Below are 10,723 nucleotides of genomic sequence, written 5' to 3'. Positions count from 1 at the left end.
CCTTGCTCCTGCAAGCTGCATGTGAGCTGCTCCTGGAATGAGTGCACAGCTTCCTGTCATGGGATTAGAGGGATACAAGGTATGGTTTGGTGTTCTATATATTTCAAGTATGCTCCTGTATCTTTGCAACAGATTTAGAAGTGACTAGATGGAATGTAAGGACATATCACAGAGTGAGGCAGCCATTCAACCATTTTTCTATTGTTGGATTTTTAGGCTGTTCTAATGTTTCACTACTGATAGCAATGCTGCAAGGCACAAGCTTATGCATTCGTATTTGACTGTACTTCTCAGTCACTTCTTAGGATAGATTCTGGGAAGTGAAAATTCCTGAGCAATTTCCAAGGGTTTGAGGCTTTAAAAGACCCAAATATTATTCAAAAAGCACTAGGTTTCTCTGTACCTGAGTTGTCCTTATTGAATACTGCAAAGGAGGACAATTCTGTCTGAAGGGTACCCCTGTTTCCTTGGGCTGGCGGGGAAAGACACTTTGCAAAGTGTGCTTCCAGGGAGAGACAGAAGGTGACCTCCAACACTTGCTTGGTCTGTATTAATGTTTAGAATACATGTTCCAGGAGGCAAATCCTTCAACCGACTCAGTTGGCTTTTCACGATGCTTGGCCAACCCTAGAAGCAGGTGAACAAATAAGCAACAGCTTTGAAATAGTGACCCTGGTGGTTTTGGGTAGGAAGCTGGGGAGGGAGGGAGCATAGGCTGTGGCAACCCCAGGAGGAAGGTCAAGCTGGGCTGTGTGCTCTCTGAGCCTCCGCCTTCCTCCTTTGAGTCTTTAGTATACTTCTACTTTTGACTTCTCTTTTTCTGTCCTTGCTAGCTTGGTGGCATCCTTGAAGTGGCTCGGTAGTGCATACAGCGGTGGGAATCCTGCTCCCTTCAGCCATGACTCACAGAGTCCTTCTGTTAACAGGTGGGCCAGGGGCCTGAGGGTGTGGTTTAGGATGAGGAGGAGGGAAACTTTTGAGACTGTGAGTAGAGAGAAAAGGTGTAGAATATCTAGGAGTTAGACTGGGGAGAGAGAAAGGAGATTTGGGGAAGGATAAAGGAGTCCTGAAGAAACACAGAAGCGAGAGTAGAGCTCTACCAAGATGGGATGACCAGGGAAGCCTGGGTGACTGACTAAATTCATGGATGATGCGAGGGGGCTCAACCGGCCCCTTCATGTCACAGATGAGGAAACTGAGGCTTAGAGAGATGAAACGACATGCCACAGGGAACACAGCAGGTACTGGATTCTTTTCTGAGTTTTTATTTTGGGGTTCCATGCCGACATTGCCTCCATTTCTATTTTCCAAGGACCATGGTATAAATGCTTTTTGAATGACTGACCACTCAAAATGATATGATTTTTTCCTTATATACCTGTGTCTTGTGGTGAATGAGCCAAAGAAGGGAAAGAAATGCTTGAGAGTGGCACAGGAAGGAAATTGCCTAATCAAGAGGGTTTAGGAACTTGATTGTTGGGCAAATCAGCAGGGTGGAGCTTGGCAGGGGCCTGGAAGCACCCTGTGTTGGTAGTCCTCATGACAGTGGTAAGTGGTGGGTGCGCTGTGGCCTATGGGCATGAGGCAAAGATTGCATCATCTGTTTCTGTACAGCCTGGGAGCAGCCATAGGCTGCAGATGCACACCTGTAATCAATTCATGATTGGGCACACTAATTTGGAATTCCAATGAAGTGAAATGTTAGATCTCCCCCAAAGAATTCCATCTGTCTTATTAGCAAATTTGTATTACAAAAGAAGTATACTCGATTATTATATTTTGAATTTCCTTAATGACAAATTTGTGGAAACACATTTTCTCTTGCTATATTAAGTCCCTTTGTCATCAACTCTATTTGCCTGTTGGCCCACAAGGTCTAAAGTATCTACTGTCTGGCCCTTTAGAGAAAAAGTGTGCTGACCTCTGCCCCAGGCCATCGGAGCTGGATCTGGGAAGCAGATATCTCTTTGCTGGGTTAGGGTGGATCCCAGCAGGAAAATGGACAAGCTGCTTTCTTAACTATGTCCTGACCTGCGCCTGACCCTCATTTCTTTGTTTTTTCCTCTAGCCCTGGCTTTGTGTCATGGATTCAACCTGGACACTCAAAATGCAGTGATCTTTCAAGAGAACGCAAGGGGCTTTGGGCAGAGCGTGGTCCAGTTTGAGGGATCCCGGTAAGGGCTGCAGGGTGGCAGAAGTGGGAGAGGGTGGCGGGGGGGCGCCGTGTCTCACAGGCTTTCCCTCTAAGACTACATACCGGAAAGAAAGTCACAATTTCCTTGATGTTGTTTTGTTTTCCTTGATTTATTGCTAAATAGGTAATACAATGACAGGGTTCTTAAGTCAAAAGATACAAGAGTCTCATAATGAAAAATCCTCCACACTCCTTTTCCCCAGTCCCCATCCCACGAGGGTTTTTTGTGTGTTCTTCTGGAGAGAGTCTGCTGGACATACGCCCACGTTTCACCACCCCCAGCTGCACAGTTTGTAGCACAGGTTATACTAAAACTGCGCCGCTGCCTATTTTTGTAAATAACATTTTATTAATCCCCCCCACTCCCCACCCAACGTATTTATTGTCTATAGCTGCTTTGGTGCTACAGTGGTGGAATGAAGAAGCTGTGAGACCACATGGCCTGCAAAGCCTGAAATATTGACCTTTACAGAAAGAATATTTATGGAAATTGTATTACCTTTCCAGATACAGTTTGCTGGTTTCTACTCTATACCATCCTTTGCATTTGGTTTTTTTGGTAGAGCTTGGTCATTTTACCAGATAAGTGCACAAAGAGCTTCCTTTTATGCTTGTGTTACTGGAGAGCAGACCCTTCTTGGCTCGGTGTCCAGATTCTTGGTATCCCGAACAAAGAATTTACTGGGACACCAAAAGGCAGTGGTGAAAGAGCAGTTTATTAGAAATGAAAGTATACTCCAAATAGGGAGATAGAAGCAGGCCTGAGCAACAGCATGGCTCAAAAGGCACCAGCTGGCCAGGACTTGGAGTTTTTATTCTCTTTTCTCTGGAATGGGCTACTCCTTGCTGGGTATGGGGTTACTTGATTGGCACCTGTGACGAACAGGAGGCAATTACCTCATCTTTTTAGATTGCACATGTTCCTTCCCAGAATTCAGTCTGTTATAATGATATTTAATGAACTTCCGGGCATATGTATGATATTATAATGATGGCATAATGAGGCCCAGGTGAAATGAAAGTCATTGTAGCCTTTACTGTACAGATGTGAGTGACTGGTCTAATCTAGGTAGGTAGTTTGTATCCTTTGGCTTCCTCATAGTGGTTGATGGTTATAGTGGATAAGGGAGAGGTTTGGGTGGAGAGGGGAGGTCTAGTGGGTGGTCGCTCTCCGAACGCCATATTGGACATGCAGGAATGTTACCTGACATGTTCGGTTGTCTTGGAGAACCAATTCCTGTCTCTAACTGCCTGCCTTACATCCCCCTTGAGAGGCGTGATCCCCATAAAATCTCTATGGGAAGTTGAGGGGCAGGAGGTCTTTTCTTCTGTATCTGCTTCCTGCTGGGCAGAGGCATAGAGCTGTCCCTACCTATCGGGGATCCATGGAACTCTCACCCTAGCTGATCTTAGATGAGAGGAAGGGCATCTTGAAACCCACCAGGAAGACCATGTTGACCTCTTTGGACGGGAGGTACTGGAAGTCTTGCTGGGCCATCGTTTGTATCCCATCAGCCCCCTAGATGACGATCTTCCATTTAAGATTAAAAGGCTGATTTGAGGGTCAGCCGAGTGGTGCAATGGTTAAGAACTGGCTTGGGATGCCAGAGGGCCCCAGTTCGGATTGCACATAAGAGGGCCAGTGACACTGCCCTCCACAGCTAAGATGCTGAACAACAGCTCAACCTGGAGCTGGGCTGCCGTGAGTCACCGGCAACGGGCGTAGGCTGCAGCCCCTGTGGCAGTGGGTTGTCATGGGTACCGTATGTAGCCAGCAGCCAGTGTGAGCGGCCAGCAGCCACAGTGAGCGGCAGTCCAGAAGCCAGCGACTGATCTGCCTCGCTGGGGAAGAGTGCAATGATGGTGCCAACTTGGGCCAGTGAAGCAACGTCCTCCACAACTAGACTGAAGAACAAAACGACAGCAACTTGTCTGTTCCCCTTCCCCCAATTCCCCAGCACTGTTCCCATCCCCCCAATTCCCCAATAAAAAAATCTGAAAAAAAATGACTATCTATTTGAATTTAACCATTTTTAAATGACCTTTGTGTTTTGTGTTATTCTTAGAGAGGTCCTTCTTACTCTGAGATTAAAATTTTTCCCTTTCTTTTTTTTGTCTTTTTTGAGTCTTCCTCCTATTTCTAGGAATTGGGGAATTTGTGTGAGGGTTGATTCCCCCACTTTCCTTTGGGTGGCAGGACTTCTTCCATGGTCTCCTTCTCTCCCCATGCGATGTCAGTTTTCTGTTATGTCAATTTTCTCTTATTCCTGTCGTATCTGTTCCCACCTCTCCCCCAGGGTGGTGGTTGGAGCCCCCCAGGAGATAAAGGCTGCCAACCAAACAGGTGGCCTCTACCAGTGTGACTACAGCACGGGCACCTGTGAGCCCATCCCCCTGCAAGGTGAGTCACTGCCCCTCCCTAACCCAGAATTAGGGTTCCACCTGTGCATACACTTGGACTTGCCAGGTATTCCCTTTGTCTTGGTGGGCTTGTGGTGGGGGGCCCAGGGGGACAACTCCTCAGCCCCTGTGTGGCAGGCAGGCACCCCCTTTGTATTCTCTTCCCGTGACCTGGGCGCTCCCTTGACCTGTCAGACTGTCGTGTCTTCCAGGTTGAGGTGACCCCTGCCCAGTTCTCACACAGGCCCTTTCATCTCCCCTAGTGTAACCATGCACATGTCTGTCTCCCCAGTCCCCCCGGAGGCTTTGAACATGTCCCTGGGCCTGTCTCTGGCATTTGCCACCAATCCTTCCCAGCTGCTGGTGAGTTGCCCCTGGGTCACGGTGAAACTGGAGGGCCACTGAGTCAGGGGCTTGTGCCGCTTGCGCTTCAGCCAATAGACCAACACAGCAGTTGGTGATCCGAGAAGGCAGCGGGTTCACACCTTCAAATCTGCCTTAAGGTTCTCAGATGGTCTTGGGGTGTTTAAGGGAAAATCTAGGCGTTCCTCCAGAGGCTACATGGTGGTTCCGGGGGTCTGCATGGAGGCTTCCCTCTGGCCACATGGTTCTCTGGTGGCATCAGCAACCCAGGAGCAAGGATGGGAGTAGCCTAGAAAGAATGCTAGACCATAGAGATTGTGATCAATAAGCTAAGGTATTATTAATCATATGTTTCAGAGTAATTTTCTAAAACAGGGAACTGGGACAGGGGACATACCAAGCTCAAGCCACAGGGGGATGATCTATTGTTAAGCTATAGGCCAAGTAAAGGTGAGGTGGGGACTCTGTGAGGCCTCTGTTATGGGCCTGCTTCAAGGGCAGCATCCTGAAAGGAGGCGTGGGGATCTGGGGGTGCTGGGCTGGAGTCTTGTGGAGGGTGCAGATGCTGTGGTTAAGGGTGGAAAGCTTGGACAGCCCCTCCAATCCACACTCTGCCCCCCAGGCTTGCGGCCCCACTGTACACCAGGTTTGCAAGGAGAACATCTACGTGAATGGCTTATGCTTCCTGTTTGGACGCAACCTGCTGCAGCAGCCCCAGAAGTTCCCGAAGGCCCTCAGAGGTAGGCAGCATTTGACAGAGTGCGGTTGGAGGCAGGGGCAGGCCCGGGCTGGGGCCTGGCGGCTCCTGGGCTGGGGGGGACTCAGAGCTTTGAGGGAAGAAGGGTGAGGGGACAGGGATCCCACCAAGAGATAGACAGGGGGATGTGCTAGAGTCTTGCATTTTAAGAACAGTCCTGATGTAGCCACTCATCTTTGTGAGATGATGTTCCAACCATTGACATCAAGTAAGTGCCTTTGAGGCCTTAGAAGCGAGGCCCCGACCACCTCCAGCTTCTTTCCCACCCCTTCTACCTTACTCACTGTTCTCCAGCCACTCTAGCTGCTGTTCTTCTCAAAGAACCATGTGGAAGTCTCTCTGTCTCAGGGCCTTTACACTCACTATTCTTCCAGTCTGGCCTCTTCTCCCCCCAGGTCTCAGCTGACAACCCATGATTGTTACCTCAGCTCAAATGTCATCTCTTCAAAGAGACCTTCCCTGAGTGGCCCTTCTAATCATCCCTGCCACATTACCCTACTTCACCATCCTCATCTCTACATATCCATATTCTACTTGTTGCTTATCTGTCCTTTCTCCTGGGATGTAGGTTCCATGATGGCAGGGATATTGCCTAACTTCTCCACTGCTCTGTGCCTACTGCTGCTTAACAAATTGCCCCTGAACTTAGCAGCTAAAAACAACAAATGTTAATTATCTTGTCGTTTCTAAGAATCAGGAATCTGGGCATGGTTTGGCTGGGTGCCTCTGCCTCAGGGTGTCTCATGAAATAGAAGTTAAGTTGTTGGGCTGGAGCTGTGGTCTCATCTGAGGGCTGGACTGGGGTAAGACCCTTTCCAAGCTCCCTTCTGAGGTTGTTGGATGAAGGGCCTCAGTCCTCACTGGCTGTTGGCTGGAAGCTCCCCTCAGTGGCTTGTTACATGGGTCTCCCTATAGAGCAGCTCAGGACAGAGCAGCTGGCTTCCCCCCGGGAGTAAACAGAGAGACGGAACAGAGAGCAGGCACCGAGGACAGAAGTCACAGTGTTTATGACCTAATCTCGGAAGTAACTGCTCATTTTTTTCTGCTGTCCCTTTGGAGTGAGTCAGAAAGTCCAGCTCAAACTCAAGAAGCAGGGACTGTTATTATTACTATTATCACCAGGAGGAAAGACCCTGGGGACCATTGTGGGGGTTGCCTACACCCCCCCGTTCCCCAAACATTTGTTGATTAAAGGAGAGTGAGTAAGTGAATGCGTCTTCTTTACAGCTGCTTTTTGTCACTGATTTCATCAACTGCTTGGCCATCCTTTTGCTTATCTCTAAGTTGGCTCTGGAACCAAGGGCAGATATGTCTTCCTTTTATAGTTGTTTTTTCCCCCTTCAAGTTCCTTGGGACTTCACTCAACAGATCACTCTCCCTCCTCCTTCACAGAGAAAGCCAAGGCTGCCAGGCACGAGCTCCCTCCACTTCCTCCTTTTCCTTCTCCAAATTTCCATAGAGGCATCGCTCTTGGTGGGGTGTCTCTGCCTTTCCATGAAGGGTTCTGCCATTCATTCTCTGGAACCTTTCTCACATTGTCAACTCTTCAATCTGTATCTTCAATCACTCATTCTCTCCAGGAGCTTAAATCTCTCCCACTCCTTTGAATGGAAACATGCTTATGCTTCCCATATGTTTTTATGTTTTTTTAAAAAAATTAGCCACTAAAATCAATACCAATGAAAACAACCTTCCGTCCTCCTGGTCTCCCCCGCATCTTCAGCCATCTCCGCCCCTTCACCACCAAACTTCTTGAAAGCATTCTCTCCTCTCGTCTCTCTTTCCCCATGTTATGAATCTTCACCCTCTGACATCTGGCTTCTACCTACCCACTGTATAGGCCTTGCTCTTGCAAATGGCATCTGTGACCCCTAAATGACAAATTTCTTTTCTGTCCTCCTGTTCACTGACCTTTCTGATGTGCCTGTAGATCACCTCTTCCTTCCCCAAACACTTCAGCCTCAAACATCTCTCCCCTTCCTCCCCTTCCCTCCCTTCCCTTCCCCTTCTCCCTCCCCTCTCCTTCCCCTTCTATCTCCCTCCTCTCTCCTCTCCTCCCTCCCCTTCTTTTCCCTCCCTTTTCTATGCATCTTTCTCTGCACAGGTCTTCTTTCAGCTGAGCATCACCCCCAGGCCATCTTCTTTTGCCTTCCCTGCCTGCCGAGGGCACTGGGTTACTGCATCTATCCTTCCCATGTGGTCTTCCTGCCTTCTCGTGTACAATTCTGTGGCTTCACCTCCCATCCCCACATTTCTGTCTCCCATCCTCACTCTCAGGAGTTCAAGATTCTTTTCTTTTTTTAAAATTTTCTTTTCTTTTTTCTTTTTTTTAAGATTTTTATTGGTGAATTGGGGGATGGGAACAGAGCTGGGGAATTGGGGGAAGGGGAACAGACAAGTTGCTGTCCTTTTGTTCTTCAGTCTAGTTGTGGAGGACGTTGCTTCACTGGCCCAAGTTGGCACCATCATTGCGCTCTTCCCAGGTGAGGCAGATCAGTCTCTGGCTTCTGGACGGCCGCTCACTGCGGCTGCTGGCTACTCACTGTAGCCCATGGCAACCCACTGCCACAGGGGCTGCAGCCTACGCCCTTGAGGACTCACGCAGCCCAGCTCCAGGTTGAGCTGTTGTTCAGCATCTTAGATAGATGTAGAAGGCAGTGTCACTGGCCCTCATATGTGGGATCCGAACTGGGGCCCTCTGGCATCCCAAGCCAGCTCTTAAGCAACGTACCACTCGGCCGGCCTCATTTCTTTTAAAATAGATAATACATGTACTTGGTTCAAAATTCCAAGGGCACTAACGATACACAGTACAAACTTCTCCCTCTTGGGTTCCCCAGCCTCCTGCTTTCTTCCTGTTACCTGTTCTTGTGTCCTCTGGAGAAACTCCATGTATCACAGACACACACATACCTACATCCAGCACTTTGTGCCATACTGGAGCCTGTTACACGCTGTACTGCACTGTAATCCTTTTAACATATCTTAGATTTTTTTTTTGAAAAAACCTTTTTCTGGCTAATCTTTGTATATTTTCCATATAAACCTTAGACTCTGCTTGTTTATTTTTTTTTAAAAGCCAGTCCTATTTTGGGTAATTTTATTTTATTTTTTCAATGTCATACAGTAAAATTGACCTATTATCTTTAAAAAAAAATTATTTTCCAGTTGTGGATGACATATAATATTATATTAGTTTCAGGTATACAACATAGTGATTATAAATTTATATACCTTATGAAGTGATCATCCCTATAAGTCTAGTACCCGTCTGACACCATACCTAGTTATTATCATGTTACTGACTATATACCCAATGCTGTGCTTTACATCCCTGTGACTATTTTTTGTAGTGTAAATTTCATGAATTTTAAGGTATGTATAGATTTGTGTAAACAGCAGCATGAATAGGATATGAAAGAGTTCCCTCTAAAACATCCCTCTGCTCCCCTCATATCCATCTGCCTCCTTTCTTTCACCTCCAGTCCCTGGCACTCACTGACCTGTTCTCCATCACTGTATAGTTTGTCTCTTCAAGAGTGCCACATAAATGAAACTAACTTTTTGAGTGGCTTCTTTCACTAGCATAACATGTTTGCGATTCATCCATATGGTTTTGGGTGTCAATGGTTCTTCCTTTTTTTATTGCTAAGTAGCAAGCATTCCATTGCATGGATCTGCCACAGTCTAGTTCACCAACTCAGCCATTCACGCACTGAAACACGTCTGGGTTATTATCAATGTTTCACAGTCACGAGTACAGATGCTAGAAACTGTTGCCTCTAGGGCAAGCTTTCTAAAATACAAACAGATCTTCTCACTTCGAAGAATCTTTCTGAAAATGTTCTTTCCTAAGAACCTTCAGTGGCCCCTCACTGCCTAAGGGATCAAGTCAAACTTTTTGGGGAGATAGAGAGGTTCTTTCCAACTGTTCTCCACTTAATGTCATTGCCTCGTCTGCACCTCCATCATATAGATTCACCCTGGTAGTGCCATTTCCATTCCTGCCTCCCCTCCGTGCCCAGGTGCTTCCATTACCCTTCCACATCAGTCAGGGTCTCTGCTGGAACAGGTGGCATACTCCAGTTAATGTTATTTGAGGAGGGTTTATTTACAAAGGGTTTCATTATAAAGATGTGGTAGGGTCTAAGGGACAGCCCAGGAACCCAGGGCTGTCACCAACCCTAAGTGGATGGGACAAGGAGAGGGAAATGTCACCAGAACCCAGAGGATAGAGAGTCGAGTGGAGCTGGTCTCCTTGAGACCAGCGGTGATCTTCTGTCGAGAGACACAGCTGACCCAAAGCAACCTTGAGAGAGGGAACTGAGAGGAGAATCCTCTGACTTCACCTTCCTCCCTACCTCCAGTCTCCTGCTGAGGATCCTAATTGGGCAAATCCAACTAGAAGCCAGAGGGTGAACAACTGTGTTGCTGTAGCCTATGTAGGCTGAGCCCCCAAGCAGCAGAGCAGATGGAGGATGGAAGGATGTGGGTTTGGGAGGAAGGGACATGAACACCAGCACACCATTATCCGTGCTACTCCTTTTTTTCTGTTATTTGTTTCTCCCTTTGAATTTCTGGCAAGTTATTTGTCATTCCTCATGACGTAGCTCAACTATCAGCAGAGAGTGACATGCAAAACATGGACCTGGAGTCTCGAGGATTCAATCAGTCCCTGCCTTTTCCTTTTCTACAGAGTGTCCTCAGCAGGATAGCGACATTGCCATCCTGATAGATGGCTCTGGAAGCATCAACTCATATGACTTCCAGAAGATGAAGGAGTTTGTCTCAACGGTGATGAATCAATTCAAGTCCAAAACCTTGGTGAGGGCCAGTGGGTAGGTCAGGGAATAACCCACAAAGGCTGCCAAGGACATGGCAACTAGGTCGCCATTTTCCCCTCCTACTTCAACTGCAGACTTTTGACAATTTGAAAAATTCACAAATTGCCAATCGGTCGTGGTTTCCTTTTGAGATTCTCTTTCTTGCTCTGTCTGGATGCATCCTCA

At 47.5% G+C, this 10,723-nt stretch overlaps 1 protein-coding gene across 2 annotated transcripts in view; it reads left to right on the top strand.

Moving 5' to 3' along the window:
• The first annotated feature begins 833 nt into the window (after positions 1-833).
• Positions 834-10,723, top strand: part of LOC109374167 (integrin alpha-M-like) — a 34,806-nt gene continuing 24,916 nt past the window's right edge. For both annotated transcript variants that reach the window (XM_019628507.1, XM_019628506.1), the window contains exons 1-6: positions 834-926; positions 2,069-2,174; positions 4,492-4,595; positions 4,887-4,957; positions 5,580-5,697; positions 10,411-10,538. In XM_019628507.1, the coding sequence (XP_019484052.1) occupies positions 899-926; positions 2,069-2,174; positions 4,492-4,595; positions 4,887-4,957; positions 5,580-5,697; positions 10,411-10,538 (555 nt within the window). In that variant the 5' untranslated portion in view covers positions 834-898. The remainder of the gene's footprint in view (positions 927-2,068; positions 2,175-4,491; positions 4,596-4,886; positions 4,958-5,579; positions 5,698-10,410; positions 10,539-10,723) is intronic.

The sequence above is a fragment of the Hipposideros armiger genome, unplaced genomic scaffold, assembly GCF_001890085.2.
Source record: "Hipposideros armiger isolate ML-2016 unplaced genomic scaffold, ASM189008v1 scaffold_799, whole genome shotgun sequence".
Lineage (NCBI taxonomy): Eukaryota > Metazoa > Chordata > Mammalia > Chiroptera > Hipposideridae > Hipposideros > Hipposideros armiger.
Note: the sequence above shows the minus strand (reverse complement) of the source record. Positions and strands in the feature narration are given on the sequence as shown.